At 49.9% G+C, this 16,554-nt stretch overlaps 1 protein-coding gene across 1 annotated transcript; it reads right to left on the reverse strand.

The window, feature by feature from the left end:
* Positions 1-11,416: 11,416 nt before the first annotated feature.
* Positions 11,417-16,356, reverse strand: LOC120749678 (uncharacterized). The gene is made up of 2 exons (XM_040057346.1): positions 14,280-16,356; positions 11,417-14,147 (listed from the first exon to the last, which is right to left on the reverse strand). The coding sequence occupies exons 1-2, from the start codon at positions 14,679-14,681 to the stop codon at positions 13,422-13,424; spliced, it is 1,128 nt and encodes a 375-aa protein (XP_039913280.1). The 5' UTR covers positions 14,682-16,356; the 3' UTR covers positions 11,417-13,421.
* Between the last annotated feature and the right edge of the window lie 198 nt (positions 16,357-16,554).

The following is a 16,554-nucleotide window of genomic DNA, read 5'->3' on the forward strand; positions in this document are numbered from 1 at the left end:
CCAAGGTGCTCCACAGCCAGAAGGGCACAATTACCAGCAATCGGCGTGTCCGCTAGAGCTGCCAACCTTATTCAGACCGGGAACTTTGGCTCAGAAATCCCTTCATCAGCTCACAAATTCCTGGAGGCTCATTCAAGTCTCAGTGGAATACGATTCATTACACTGCACAGACAAGGACCTCACACCTGTTGGGAACAGCCCAGCAGCTACACAGCCCTCTAAATGCTCTGAGGGAAACAAACAGAAGTCTGCCAGTTGCAGCGAGTGCTGTTTACTTCATGACAGGAGGCAGCTCTACATCAGAGCTAGCACAATACCCCCTCAAACTCCAGCATCTCCCAGGGGTTTGGTCCCATGACCAAGAAATCCTGAGCTAGATGGAAACCTGGATTTTCCTACTGCACTGGTACCAAACATCAGGAGGGGGGAATATCCCAGATCACGTCTCCCCAGCCCATCTTCAGGCTTCTCTCCAAGCCCAAGGGTTCCCAGGGCAGAACAGAAGCAGCACCCAGCCTACAGCTCCTCAGTCCTGAGAGGAGAACACCTCCATGGCACTTCCAGGAGTACATCAGGGCTGGGAGGAAGCTCACCAAAGGAAATACCAGGCCTAAAACCTTAAATCCTTGCAGGTTTGTTTGCCCAGGGGGCAGGGGCAGCAGCAAAGACACAGACACCAGCTTCAGGAATCCAGCCTCATCCACCAGAGCTCAAAGCAGCAAAGAACTCCAAACAACAAAGCCCTGCAATGCCCCTCACCACTGCTACCAAAGAGAGCAGCACTACAGGGACTGAGACGCAGCACCAAGGGCCCTGAGACTTCACCATCCTCCAGAGCCACAGCCCGCGAGCTGGGAACCCCCCTGTCCCAGCCAAGCACTGGAGAGCCTCTCCCACAACTGGGACTTGCCACTGGCACATCCACCTGCAGGCAAAGAGACTTACAGCTCTGCTGGGACAGGGCCCAGCTCGGACAAATGGGTGCCAGCAACAGGCTGACACAACGTCCAGTGCGGCAACAGCCCGGCTCGGCTTCCTCGTGGATCGGGCCCCAAGCCTGGCCAGGGCTTCAGGAGCAATCCAGGAGTTCCCTTGGACCGTGGACTCCACAACAAGACCACAGGTCTGATTCCATGGTCTTGTCCAACTTCTCAGGTACAGAAAGGACAATACTTTTCCAACTCCATTTGCTGCTTCTCCCTCTCTGTCAGGGTCCCAACAAGCTCTGCCTCAGCTCTTGTCCTACCCTTACAAGTGACCTCAAGAGAAGAAAAAAACAAAAAAAGGATAATTATTACTACTCACTCTGGCCTCAGACTTTACATTCACTAGTGGGTTCAGCCTTCTGGAAAGAGAAGCAAAGCTCAACCTCCTGGGGCTGATCTGTCCATTCCCTGGTCTGCTCTCACAAACCCTTCAACCGCTCTGCCAAACCCGCAGAGCTACAAGAAAGCAGTCCTTAGCCACAGCCACTTCTCCTAACACACATTTCCCATTACGTATCCAGAGCAATCCAAGCACTGATTTTACATTTCCATATGTGTGACCCAAGATCCCACGCACACAAGCACACCAAATTCCCACAGTGTGCCAAGAACCTACAGGGCACTTTGGATGTATCCTTAAGTACAAAGCACAAGAAGAAAAGCCCAATCTTGCTCTGTGAAAACAAACAATGAAAACTGCAGGAAATTCTTCCACAGAACACAAGACACATACCTTTAACCCAGGCAGGCAATTAACTGCAGGAGGGGACCACCTGGCAGGAGAACGCTGACCAGCCAAACACAGAGCACAGAACCAGGGGCTGCCTGAGTGCCTTGAGGTGAGCATGCTGGACTGAAGGGAAAGCAGCAGGAGGAATTAACTCTGCACAAATACCTTGTGAGAAATTCCAAGTCAGAGCTACAATTTAACAGGAAAATTACAAGAAAGACAACAGCACAGAAACACTGGCTTAAACCAGACTATGACCTGACATGCTGTTCCTCAGAGTGGTGCTTTACCCTATCATTCACCCCACTGTGGGACCACATCACAGTGCTGAGTCACCCTTCCCTGCAAGCTTTTCAGTCTGTACCTTCCATCCCTCAGGAGGAGCCTGAATTAACAAAAACACCCCAATGCTCCCTGCCCTAAGCACAGATACAGCAACACCACCTGGAAAGGGAGCAAAACTTCACAGCTCCCACCCCAAACACAAACCCTGGCCAGAACCACAGACACAGCAAAAACTTACAGCTTAGAGGAATTAGGGAAGGAAAGGCTCTGTCTCCCATTCCTTGCCCAACAGGCTTCAATTCCACACTGCAAGTATGAGTCAGACCTCTAACTGCAGAAGCCTGCAGAGCCAACATAATTCTGGTCTATAAAGGACCTTCCCAAAGCAATTCTCTGGCCCAGCAGAGAGCAAAACCCTCTGCACTCTACCAGAGCCACAGGAAACCCAATCCAAGGGTAGAAGCTGATGCAGAAGATACAAAAAGCACCACTTCAGCCCTAAAATAACCAGGAAAAAGCCAAACTGCAGCAACTCTTGCCTCCTAACTCCTCATTAAGGAAGGGCTTGGAAGCCTGAGGCCTACCCCATGAGCAACAGCCCCCCCAGCATTAACATAGCTTCAGCTGGGGCCACCAACATCAGCCCTGCACCACACCACACCCAAACACATTGACTCCAACACAGTTCAAACCACTGAGTTAAACCATGCGCTTACCTCGTTAAACAGCCCAGGGGAGGAGACCACCATCACACACCAAAGGCACGGCCACAAACACTCATCCAGCCCTTAGAAACCTCCCCCAGCTCATGATTGGCCGATGCGCAGAGGCGCTCGCAGCGTTGATTGGGCCGTGCGCCCAGGGCTCCCCCTCCGCCCCGCCCCCGCAGGTGCGCGGCGTAACCGCCCTGGAGCTCCGGGAGCCTCCGGTGGAGCTGCAGCACCGCCCGACCGCCGGCAGGGGGCGCTGCCGGAGCCCCGGGACAGCCCCAGCACACGTGAGGGCGAAAAAACCGTTTCTGCCGCTCTTAACAAATCGACTCTGAGCCACTGTTTCAACTCCATGATAACTATTTAAACATTGTTTCAAGAATCCCAGGGGACACCGGCCTTGGAACTCTCAGCAACTGCTCAGCTTGGTTACTTCAAAGACTTCCCCGCCCAGGAAACCGAGCGCTCCCAGCCTGTAACAGCACATCCGCTACAAAGCCGATCAAACCTTGCACACACAGACGACACGAGGCTGCTGCGAGTCCTCTATGGGCGGCAGCAACAGCTCCCGGGGACGTGAACAGCACCCCCCCGCTCACAGCTCGCTCAGGGTGGGAGCAGGGGGATGAGTGGGGACAGTGGGGAGCGGCGGGGAGGGGACGGGACGGGACGGGCGCCCGGCACCGCACAAGGACCACTCCCGGGACGCCGGCCGCGGCGGGACCTCGGCCGATCGGGGCGTCCCCGCCGCTGCCTGTCGGCGCAGGCCCGGCTCCCGCCCGCCCGCAGCGCCGCTGAGCCCCCAGCCCGTCCGCCCGCACCTCGAAACACCGCAGAAAATCGCGCCTGGGCCGCGTTGTGCTCAGGATAGCACGCAGGCAGTCGGCTAGTTGTACCTTGGGGTCCTTGAGTTTTCCCCACCCTTTTTGTCGCCATCTTTAGAAGGTCAGGCACATAGTGCCGAACCACCATCTTGGGAGTGGTGTCACGTGAGTTCTGCCCTTACCTGTCGCCATCTTTATTAAGGGCAAAGTCATTTCCAGTGAGGCCGCCATCTTTTTTTCTGGCACTCCTAAGGCCCCCATAGGCTGCTGTCACAGCCGCCTGACTAAAATCGACTCCCTGAATGCGCCCACAGTGAGTCTGAGCCCACAGCCCACCTCCACACACCTGGAAGTGCCACAGAAAATTGCATCCAGGAGGTGCTGTGCTCAGGATAGCATGCAGGCAGTTGGCTAGTTGTACCTCAGGGTCCTTGATTTTTCCCACCCTTTTTGTCGCCATCTTTAGAAGGTTAAACAACTCTACCTGGTTGCCATCTTGGGAGGGGCATCAGGTGACTTCTGCCCTTACTGGCTGCCATATTTATTGAGGGCCAAAGTCATTTCCAGTGCAGTGGCCATCTTTTTTTCTGGCACTCCTAAGGCCCCCATAGGCTGCTACCAGAGCCGCCTGACTAAAATTGACTCCCTGAATGTGCCCACAGCGAGTCTGAGCCCACAGCCCACCTCCACACACCTGGAAGTGCCACAGAAAATTGTGTCCAGAAGGTGCTGTGCTCAGGATAGCATGCAGGCAGTTGGCTAGTTGTACCTTGGGGTCCTTGAGTTTTCCCCACCCTTTTTGTCACCATCTTTAGAAGGTCAGGCACATTGTGACAACCCACCATCTTGGGAGTGGTGTCACGTGAGTTCTGCCCTTACCTGTCGCCATCTTTATTAAGGGCAAAGTCATTTCCAGTAAGGCCGCCATCTTTTTTTCTGGCACTCCTAAGGCCCCCATAGGCTGCTATCAGAGCCGCCTGACTAAAATCAACTTCCTGACCGTGCCCACGGCACGGATGACCCCACAGCCTGCCTCCGCACATCTAGAAATGTTACAGAAAACCACGCCTGGGTGGTGTCATAGTCAAGGTAGTCCACTGGCAGCCCGTTAGAAGGCCCTGCGGGAGTCCTTGATCTTTCCTGCCCTTTTTTGTCGCCATTTTTGGAAGGTCAGATGCTTCCTGGCCAGCCGCCATCTTGGGAGTGGCACCACCCCTAAGGCTTTCCCGAGCTCATTCTGTAGGAGCCCGACTAAATCGACTGCTGAAACTTACCCTCAACACTGCTGAGCCCCCAGCCCATGCCCGTGCACGTCGAAATGCCCCTAAAAATCGCGCCCAGGCGGCATTGTGGTCGGGGTCATGCGCAGGCGGCCGACTAGAAGCACTCGGAGTCCTTGCCTTTTTCCCCACCCTTTTTGCCGCCATCTTTGGAAGGTCCGGCGGCAGCACTGCCCCAGGCTCACAGTCGGGGGCTCCCACGCACGGCAGGGTCGGGCACGGGGGGAGCTGCAGTACCGCTCTGTGTCCACACGGTGGCAGCACCGCACCGTACTTCCAGCCCGGGACGCCTGCGAATGGCGGGGACGGGCACGGGGGAAGCTGCAGTGCTTCTCTGTGTCCACAGGGCGGCAGCACTGCACCGCGCTCACAGCCCGGCCTCGGGCACGGGCAGAGAACGGAGGCAAAAAAGAACGGGCCCAAAAATCCCCGCCCGAAAATCCTCTAAAAGAAATGCCCCAAAAGATCCCCAAGCGCAACTGCCACAACCCTGCCACTCACCACATTCAAACCAAAAAGGCCTTGATTGTAGGCTAGATATCAAATTTTTAGTATTTATTTTATTTATCATTACCATTTCTGTTTTATATCCATATCTGTGTATATTAGATATATTATAATACACATAGCATGTCATAATATAGATTGTATTTATTTATATTGCTGATATTATTTTTCATATTTTACATTTCTCTTTTTATTAATTATACTTTCTTATTTTTGTATTGATTTTTAAATTTTGTGTTTATTTCTTTATATTTCAAATGATATTTTAAATGATAGGAATTTATTAACCAACTAACACATCAGAACCACAATTAATTAGAATTAAATGAGCCTGGTTTTCTAAAGGGTAAAGATTTCATTCTCATTAAAATAATATTGGCAGATTTTCTCTTTGTGTGGATTTTTTTGGGGGGGAGGGGTTGTTTGTCAGGGGTTTTGTTTTGTTTTTGGTTTTTTTTGTTTGCTTTGTTTTGGATTTCTTTCTCACTAAACAATGAGGTTTGGAGAGTTACATAATTAGAAAATCTCCTTTCTTTTATTGCTGCCTCTGAAATACACCCCGACATCAAGTTACTGCTGCTAGCCCTGTTCGTGGGTAGAATGAGACCTGTTAGGGGATAAAAAGGAAAAAAAACGGCACCGTGGCACTTACAGCTTTCTCCCTTCGGGTTCCTCAATGGAGCAGAAAGTACAGAGGCTTTGCTCTCACTCCCCATTATATCCAGGCCTTCGGTGGGTGGCCACGGCTGTCATTTTCCAACTTCTTTGTTGCCAGCAGACAATCTGCCACATACTCGAGGTAAAAAAGGGTAAGGAAAAAGAAAAAGAAAAAAAGAAAACATGAATAATAATAATAAAAAAGAAATAAAATAAAACATTTTAAAATAAAATATAAGTAATTAAAAAGAAAAAAAAATATATATATATGAAATAAAAATTTAAAAACCAAAATAAAAATAAAATAAAAAGGAAAATAAAAATTAAATAATATTTTAAAAATTCAAAGGAATTAAAAAGAAAAAAATAGTAACAACAAAAGTAAAAATCATTAATAAATAAAAATAAAATTATAAAGCTTGAAGAAATAAAAGAGAAAACATTTTAAAAATACAAAGAAAAAAATTACATGAATAAATAAAACTCAATAAAATAAAAGAGAATTTAAAAAATTGCTAAAGTCAAAAAGTAAAATAAATAATAATATAAAAAAAAAATGCAGCTCGGAGGAAAACACCCAAAACACCACCCCAGAACCATCAAATGTTCGGCAAATCCCCCGAACCTCCCCTGGAAACCTCCCCCCGCCTGAAACCCCAAATTTCCATTCTTAGTCCCCCAAAGCCCACCTTGGCAATCCCCCCAACCCCCCTCATATGCCCAAAAATTTCCACTCAAGCCCCAAATTCCCCTCTTCAAGCTCCGAAAGTCCCCCCCAACTCCCCCTCGATTCCCCAAAATCCCCTCGAGAACCCCCAAGTGCTCCCCGGGACTCTCCCAATTCCCTCCTGAACCCCCACATTTCCACCCCCAAAGCCTCACATTTTTCCTCTTAACCCCCAAATCCGGCCCCGAGCCCCGAGATTTCCCCCGCAAATTCACCTCTGGGTCTCTTCCTCCTCCGGCGGCTGCAGGGGCCACCCCGGCACCGCGGGGCAGCGCCCCCAAACCCGGGGGGGGTTCAGCCTCCGAGCCCCAGTCGCGACCGCCCCTCGAGCCACGGGCCTCGGGAGGCGCCGAAATCAGGGAAGGGACTGGGGGGCCCCGGGGGGAATTCGGGGTTCGCCAAAAATCGGAGACGGGGGAAAACATGGCAGAGGAAATTTGGGGGGGGTCCCAAGGGGAATTGAAGGGATCCAGGTAGGAATGCGGCGGTTTTAGGGGGCGAGGAGCACCGGAAACGCCCCTCAGCCACGTGGAAACCCATAGAGATAAGGGTTTCCGCCGACCAGAAAGCGCCCCCGCCCTCGCGGAACCATCGAGATAGCAAAGAGGGGCCCCTGAAGGCCGCTCCGCCACGCAGAAAAACCATAGAGATATGGCCTGGCGGACCGAAAGCGCCCCCGCCCTCTGAGAATCATCGAGATAGCAAAGAGGGGCCCCTGAAGGCCGCTCCGCCACGCAGGAAAACCATAGAGATATGCGGTGGCGGACCGAAAGCGCCCCCGCCCTCTGAGGGTCATCGAGATAGCACAGAACAGCACCGGAAGTCCGCTCCGCCACGCAGAAAAACCATAGAGATACGGGGTGGCGGACCGGAAACACCCCCGTCCCTCTGAGAATCATCGAGATAGCAAAGAGGGGCCCCTGAAGGCCGCTCCGCCACACAGAAAAATCATAGAGATATGGCCTGGCGGACCGAAAGCGCCCCCGCCCTCTCGGAATCATCGAGATAGCAACGAGGGGCCCCTGAAGGCCGCTCCGCCACACAGAAAAACCATAGAGATATGGACTGGCGGACCGAAAGCGCCCCCGCCCTCTCGGAATCATCGAGATAGCAAAGAGGAGCACCGGAAATCATAGAGACAAGGAGTAGAGGACCGGAAACGCTCCCCGCCCGATCGGAATCATACAGTTATTCCAATGTTCGGAGTACCGGGACTCCCCTTCGCCACGCGGAAGTCATAGAGATGGCGGGTGGGGGACCGGACCCGTGCAGCGGCAGGTGCTTCCTGTCATGATTTCCCAACTGAGCCCCGCTGCTCCCACACGTCCGGGGGGCATCCTATCCTCGCCGACCTCGTGGGAAGGTGGCAGCGCAGGGAGCCCTGAGGGGGGAGCCCCAATAAGGGCGCTGGGAGACCCCAGAAATCCGAATGTGGGGAGGGCGACACGGGACGGGACAAAAGTCAAGTTCGTTTGTTGGTAGTTTTTGGAGGGGTTTTATTTGGGGTTTGGGGGGGGGAGGTGAGTCCTGGCGCCCTCAGCTCCCCTCTTTTTTGGCCACGATGACAACAGCAGACAGAACCAGACCTGAAAGGGAAAAGGGAGAGGTTTGGACCTACAACAAGTCCCCCAGAAGTCCTAAACTTCCTTCAGATGTCCCCCCCGGAAGTCCAAAATCCCCTCAGAACTTCCCAGGACCGCTCTGTGTCCACAGCACTGCCCCGAGCTCACAGCCCGGCGCTCCCACGCGCGGCGGGGACGGGCACGGGGGGAGCTGCAGTACCGCTCTCTGTCCACACGGTGGCAGCACTGCCCCGAAGCTCAGCCCGGCCTCGGGCACGGGCAGAGAACGGAGGCAAAAAAGAACGGGCCCAAAAATCCCCGCCCAAAAATCCTCTCAAAGAAATGCCCCAAAAGACCCCCAAGCGCAACTGCCACAACCCTGCCACTCGCCACGTTCAAACCAAAAAAGCCTTCGTGCTAGGCTATCTTAAATTTTAGTGTTTATTATGTTTATATTTATCATTAGCATTTTATATCTGTATCTATGTATATTAGATATATTATAACACACATAGCGTGTCATAATAGAGATTGTATTTATTTATATTGCTGATATTATTTTTCATATTTTACATTTCTCTTTTTATTATTTATACTTTTTTTGTATTGATTTTTAAAAATTTGTGTTTGTTTATATTTTAAACGATATTTTAAGGTATACAAATTCATTAACCTAACACATCAGAACAACACAATTAGAATTAAATGAGCCTGCTTTTCTAAAGGGTAAAGATTTAATTCTCATTAAAATAATATTTCTAACCTCCTTCAAGACTCTGTATTGCTTTGTCTTGTATTAAAATGAGTAATATTTGGAGCAAGGTGTCTTGCATTGCAAAGTTATTTTTACATGTTTTAAGTGAAAACTACATGAGATATTTCCCTAAATTTTTGCCCCTCTCCTTTTTTTTTTTTTTGGGGGGGGGGAGGTGGGGGGAGGGGTTGTTTGTTTTTTTGTTATTGTTGTTGGAGGAGGACACTACAATGAGAAGTGCAGAAGAGACCCATAAGGCCTATACATAGCCTTTTAAAATACATAAAATTATAAAATTATAAAATATTTTTGTGGGGTTTAGGAAGTCAAAGCACCTGGTTGTACAGCATTTCTGAACTTGATTTTGCCTGTTTTATAAAGATTTCATTCCATGGAAGTAGTTTTTTTCTTAGCCAGCACCTGTTAGAGGCCTGGCAATGACTGACATGGTTGCTGCAGCTGTATGGTGGTCCAGGTGAACAGTGGGTGCTTTTCTCCTATTTTTAAAATTCTCCTTTTTTTTCTTAATATGTTTTTAAGGTACAGTTTTTTCTTAATATATATTTAAGTAATCTCCTTGATTTTGGTAGCAGTATCCATAAGGCACTCTAGTGTGGATTGGGAACAAGTGTCAGTCATAAAGGTAGTGAACAACTTTAGTGCAAGCCATAAAGTGTTTTGAAGATTTGTGGAACAGGTTGTTTTAGCCTGTGTCTAGTAATTATGTAACATGCTTGAGCTACTTAAGGGCCAACAGATGAAAAATTATTTATTCCTGAAGGTTATGCTCAGGAAGGGCAGTAATTCACTTCTCATGCCAGGAGGTAAATGCACCGGGATAAATGTCCTTCCCTAAAAATTAAAACCCATGTCAAAGTTCTTGCCCGCTTCCCAGCCTTGTTGCTACCAAGCAGAGGAAGCCAGACCTGAGGGAAGTTTGAAAGCCTCTCTCCTCTTGGGTTCTGTAGTGCTAGCCATTTATTTTATAGTGATAGCTCATTATTAATCTGCAAAGCACTGTCCTGGGAATTCTTACTGGTAGGTTACGTCATAGCACATGTTCATACACAGCTAGAAGTAGTTACCGAGTACTGTTTTCAGTAAGCTTAATCAGGAAACAGCTTACTCTTTTTCTGGCTGGTACACAGGCATAGTTTTCCATTAAATATTTAGCAGTGGCATTTTCCTTTAATTCCCTCTATATTATTTCCATATAATGCACAACATTCTTTAGGTACTGTTACTTTTCTTAATGGTTGGAAGATCACAATCTTAGACTGATAGCAGAAAAAGCCCAGAAGTTCGCTAGCTCAGGTTTTTTTTCTCCTCTTTTGCTGCTTGCTGTTCCGATCTGGTATCTGTTCTTTTTAATGCATATTTAAAGGAGTACAATTATTAGTGCTCAGGGAAGATTTGTGAAGTGCTATTTTTCCATCTTGTTGGTCATGTCACGGAATCCAGCCAGAAGATTCCAGTCTGCACCCGTTCAAATTTACAGGTATTGGCACAAATAATAGACAAAGTTAATGAAAACACTGTCCCTTGGGGAAGATTTCCCATGTTTTTAAAATATGTGTGACTAGATAGAAAAATGGTCAGATCAAGTATATATGAATTTAAATCCAGAACAACATCACTTTAAACTGTCAAAAACTTCTGGGTTTTGATGATGGTGCTACTGCTTTTTAGACTACAAAAATTGACAATACTGACCTCAAAACTGTTAGACATTTTTCCAAATATTTTAATAAATACTGGAGATTAAATAAGGTGTTTAGCCTCAATTTAAACACAGACAGAAAGAGAAAAGAAGTGTTTCTCCTCAATTTAAACTCTTTCCCCCACAAAGCCTCCATTTTCTGGGGTCAGTGGGGTGAACTTGGGAGGGACTAGGGAGATGAAATCAAAATATGAAAGGAAAAAGAACTTCCTTGTGCCCCCACCCAGCCCCACCTGCTCGTGGGTTAGGGTAGGTGTGTTGCTCTCCTCTCTAGCGCTGCCCCTTGGCACAGGGCTTGTCCCCGCACACCTTCTTTGACCAATGCTGTAGGTACTCCCCAGCCCCAGTGAGATGCTCTCACCACCACTCCCTGGAATCACCCCTCAGCTACCCCCCTCCAGCAGCTCTTTGCAACTGGTGCACCCAGATGACACACACATCCACGCAGCAGCCCCCTCCTCATCCTCACTGACCACACCTGAGGCTGCTGCACGTCAGGAGGTAGAGACTCCCACACGGTGGGGACAGTTGTGTGAGGGGGGTGGGAACACCAACCCAGGGTTGGAGCTGGAGGTGAGGGCTGGGGCCAAATGGCTCCCTAGGATGTAGATGTGTGAACAAAGACTCATAGAATGGAGAAAGCTCAACAGTTTTTTGTATTTTACACACACGCTCATGACTGAAGTCATATTTTTAATAGTTAAAATATCAGTGGAAGTTACTGGCTAGTTGCAGCAGTGCAGTTTATACAGCATCCCACCTTCATGGATTTAGCAGATGAAGCAGTTTCAGGTTCTTTCATCTCCTCCAAACACTTGGGAAAGCCATTTTTAACCAAACTACTTGGCAATTTTCTCATTTGAATAAAAGCAAGCACTGGCAACAACCAACAAGTGAAAAGGAAAGCAGACTATCATAGAGACATGGTGGGATGGCTCTTATGACTAGAGCACTGGAATGGAAGGGTTTAGGCTTTTTAGAAAAGACAGGCTAGGAAGATGAGGAGGGGATGTAGCCCTCTATGGATATGGAATTCTGTCTGGGAAAGTACAGGGAGCAAGCTGAGAGCTTGTGGGTGAAGATTAAGGGGAGAGCAGGGACAGGGATATTAAGGATAACAGGAAGGGATTCTATAGATATGTTGCAAGCAAGAGAGTTGGGATAACACAGACCTTCTCCAGAAGGAAACAGGAGACCTGACTACCCTGGACAAAGAGAAGCCTGAGGTTCTCAAGGACTTCTGTGCCTCAGTCTTCAATGACAAGTGCTCCAGCCATGCTGCCCAAGTTGAGACAGGCAAATGCAGGCACTGATAAAGACCCCAAACCCACTGAGAGGATCAGATTCAAGACTATCTAAGGAACCTGAATTTGCTTAACTCCACGAGACCTGAAGAGATACATCCCAGGACCTGATGGAGCTAGCGGAAGTTGCTAAGCCATTATCCAATTTTTTTTTTTTTTTTTTTTTTTTTTTTCAACCATGGCAGTTAAAAGTCCTTGATGACTGGAAAAAGGGAACTATAACCCTCCATTTTTAAAAAGAGGAAAGCAGAAGACTTGGGGAACCACTTCTACCCAGAGCAATAGTGACAGTGCTGCACAGCCCCGTGGAACTGCTTCTCCTGTCTGGCTCTACAAGATCCTCTACTTCCATCACTCTCCTCCTCACTGGCTCCACACAACAGCTGCTGCCCAGCACTGGGGATTAATGGACATTTCCCAGACATTTCAGGGCAAAGGAACGGTGAGGATGTGTCATGATGGTGTGGAACCTGAGCAGAACATACACAACATGGACTAAAGGCTGGAGAACACGAGCTGGGCAGGAAGAATTCAATTTCTTCCAATGGGCCTGTGGTTTGGATTTGTGCTGAAAAGATTTTTGATAACCCTGGAATGTTTCAATCAGTGCTGAGCATCAAGGCCTTTGTTGCTCCACACCATACTGCCAGCAAATAGGCTGGTGTTGCACAAGGAGTTGGGAGTAGAGAAACTCTTCAGAAGGACTCAGCAAGGAAAGAGAAGCCGTGGGATAGCCCTCTATATGAAGGAGTGTTTTGACTGTCTAGGAATTGACAGTGGTGATGAAAGGGTCAAGGCCTGATGGGTAAGAATCATGGGAAGAGCAGGTATCAAAGTGGGACTTCCCAGACACAGAGGGAAGACTGTGGGGAGGCAGATTGGTAGTTCTCAGGGTCCTTTATTCTACCCTTAAAGCAGGGTGCAATGAAGTTTCCTGGATTGTCCACAGCCTTACTTCTATGATAAAGTGACTTGCAAGGTGGGAGAGGGAAAGGCTGAGGATGATGTTCACCCAGGCTTTTGTTAAGCCTTTGACACCATTCCCCAAAGCATTCTTGTGGAGAAACTGGCTGCCCGTGGCTTGGACAGTCCACTGCTCACTGTAAAAAAGGGTCTGGATGGCCAGACCCAGAGAGTGGTAGGGGACAGTTCAATTCAGCTGGTATCCAGTCACCAGTGGGGCTCCCCTGGGCAGCAGAGAGACCAGTCCTGTTCCTATCAATGACCTAGAGAAGGGGACCCTCAGCCAATTTGTAGAGGACAGGATCTGCCGGAGGACAGGAAGACTCTAGAGAGGGATCTGCAGAGGCCCAGGGATTGGGCTGTCCCAGGCAGTTCCTGAAACCCCCTACCCCTCCCTGACTACTCATTCTTACTACACCCTTTTTCTCAAGTGGGTCCAGCACCGTCGCCACCACTGGGACTTGAAGCGGATGCCGAAGCACCGGCGGTGCTGAACATGACGTGTCTGCCAGGCTTCCAGGTATCTCCGAAGGCGGGCATGAAGCTGCCCCAGGAACCTTCCAGCAGCAGTGCTGGTGCTGTATTCCAGCTCCATTGAGCTGCTGCTGCTTTCAAGTACAATGGGATTCATGATAACCACTAGTCTAGGGAGTAACCTGGCTATTGCCATAGACCTTCTGCGTTCCAGCATAATGGAGCTGTTGGTGCTGTATCTGCGTTCCAGCATACTGGAGCTGTTGCTGCTGTATCGTCTTATGTTCTTACATTTGTCCTCTTGTGTCACCTTGTTCATGTCTGGCCTTGCCAAGTCCACTCCAAGGCACTGGGGACACTCTCTGGCCCCTAGCAGCCTTGGCATAACATGCGGATCAGCGTGGACCACCCTGCCGCTTCCCCTGCCCCATCGCCATTGGGCCAGCTGCGCCTCCAGCTCCTTGCGGTGCTCCTCGAAGAGCGCCTGGGAGTCCCGGCAGCTCCGGATGAACCTTGGGAAACGCCTCCTGGAGCTCATGGAACCGCGTGGGGACCTGCCGCGGGGCAGTTCCACGCCTGCTGATCTCCGTGTCCTCTCCGCGTTGCTCTGCCCCTCCAGCCGGCCTCTCGCTGCGCTTGGATGCTTTGAGTTCTGATGGATCCTCTGCAAGAATCACAGATGGGTGACACGAGAGCGGCTCCCCAGAACGCTCCACACAGTCACGCCATGCACACCACAGCAACACACCCCAAACCCACACGGCCCAGCCCACACGGCAGATCAGAGGCCACCTACCCATAGACACTTGTCCCGTAGCATGACAGTGACCAAGATGAGCTGCAGCACCACCATCGTGATTGCCACCAGCTCAGCCATGGTGAAGGTGTTGAGGAACCACATGGAGCTGTCCGTAGCACTCCAGGTCACCAGCACAGGCCGGTGAAGAGGCTCCCCAGAGACCTGCAGGACCCCAGTGAGGGGAATCCAACCCTGGTGGGGTGGCAGAGGCTGAGGCTGTTGTCTGCCAAGACAGATTGTCGTGCCCAGCACTGTCTGCTCCTGTGGGGCCCCTTTTATAGCCCGGCAGTCTGCCAGAGTCCCCTGTGTGACATCACGGGACAGGCAGAACCCTCTTTGTGACAGCGTGGGGCAGTCAGAAATCCCTTTGTGACAGTGTGGGACAGACAGAGCCCCCATGCGTCATCCTGGGGCAGTCAGTACCCCCTTTTGGATACCCCCTTTGGAGCCCACAGGAGCCCAAGGGAGAGTCCTTGCTGCCTTGGGCACAATGACAGTGCATTCCACGTTGCCCTGCTGGAACCTTCAGGATTCTTTAAGTCAGTCAGGTCATAACAATTCCACTTGACATAATGAATCTGTCTTCAGTTGTTGTTGGATCTGTAATTACTGGGAGCGGGAGGAGGTTAACTGCTTCATAAAATAGATCTCTTTTGAATACATGATTTGTCTCCATTTCATGAGCCTCCATGACACAAGGGCAGTGATCATGCCCTTGTGCTGGGCACTGGTGAGGTCAGAGCTTGAATCCTGTATTCAGTTTTGGGCCCCGCACAGCAATAAAGACATTGAAGTTGCTGGAGTGTGTCCAGAGAAGGGCAATGGACCTGGGGAACAATCTTGTGCTTTAACCCCAGCTGGCAATTCAGTAAGGAAAAAAAAAAAAGAGAAATTTGTGAGGTGAGATAATAAATAGAAACAAATTCCAAAAATATTGGATGAGAGAAAAGAAACAGAGAAGAAAAGCAAATTAATAAATGTTAACAATTTCTCTGCACCCAACTGACTGATGTGGAGTCAGTCAGACACTCATCATGGAATCACAAACTGGTTTGGGTTGGAAGGGACCTTAAAGATCATCAAGTACCACTACCTTGCCATGGGCAGGGACACTTTCCTCTGGACCAGGTTGCTCCAAGCCCCATCCAATCTGGCCATGAACACTTCCAAAGGGCAGCCACAGCTTCTCTGGGAACACCTGTGCAGGGCCTCACGACCCTCACAGGGAACAATTCCTTCCCAATACATCCCATCTAACCCTGCCCTCTGGCAGAGGGAAGCCATTTCCCCTTGTCCTGGCACTCCAGGCCCTTGTCCAAAGTCTGTTTTCAGCTCTCTTGAAGTCAGGGGCTCTAAGGTCTCCCTGGAACCTTTTCTTCCCCAGGCTGAACACCTCCAGCTCTCTCAGCCTGTCTCCAGAACAGACAGGCTCCAGCCTTCGAGCACCTCTGGCCTCCTCTGGACTCATTTTAGCAGCTCCACATCCTGAAGGACGAAATGCTATCACAGAGACCTGGACACGGCTCAAGAAGAGGGCCCATGGCAATCTCACGAGGTTTAACAAGACCAAGTGCTAGTGCTGCATGGGGATCAAGACATCCCCCAACAGCAAACCAGGCTGGGGGATGAAGAGATCAAGAACAGTCCTGGCTAAGAAGAACTTGGGGATGCTGGTGAATGAGAGGCTGGATCTGCCCTTGTGTGCTGGCTGATCCCACGGTGTGAGCAGCAGGGGAGGGGGGGATTCTGCCCTGCTCTGGTAAGACCCCACCCGCAGTGCTTCCTGCAGCTCTGGGGTGCAAGCACAGGAAGGACATGGAACTGCTGGAGAGTCCAGAGGAGACCCCAAGATAATCAGAAGGATGGAGCACCTTATGCTATGAGAAAAGGCTGAGAGAATTGGGATTGTTCAGCCTGGAGAAGAGAAGCTTTGAGTGATCTGAGTGTGGCCTTGCACTACTTGAAGGGAGCCAACAAAAAAGACGGAGAGAGACTACTTACAAGGGCCTGAAGTTACTGGACAAGGGAGAATGGCTTCTCTCTGAGACAGAATAGCTTTAGATTGGATAGTGGGAAGAAATTGTTCCTTGTGAGGCTGGTGAGGCCCTGGCAGAGGTTGCCCCAAGAAGCTGTTGCTGCTCCATCCATGAAAGTGTCCAAGGGCAGACTGGATGGGGCTTGGAGTAACCCGGTCTAGTGGAAGGTTTCCCTACCCATGGTAGGGAGGTAGAACAGGATGATCTTTACAGTGCCTTCCAACCCACACCACACT

The sequence above is a fragment of the Hirundo rustica genome, chromosome 2 (genome assembly GCF_015227805.2).
Source record: "Hirundo rustica isolate bHirRus1 chromosome 2, bHirRus1.pri.v3, whole genome shotgun sequence".
NCBI lineage: Eukaryota > Metazoa > Chordata > Aves > Passeriformes > Hirundinidae > Hirundo > Hirundo rustica.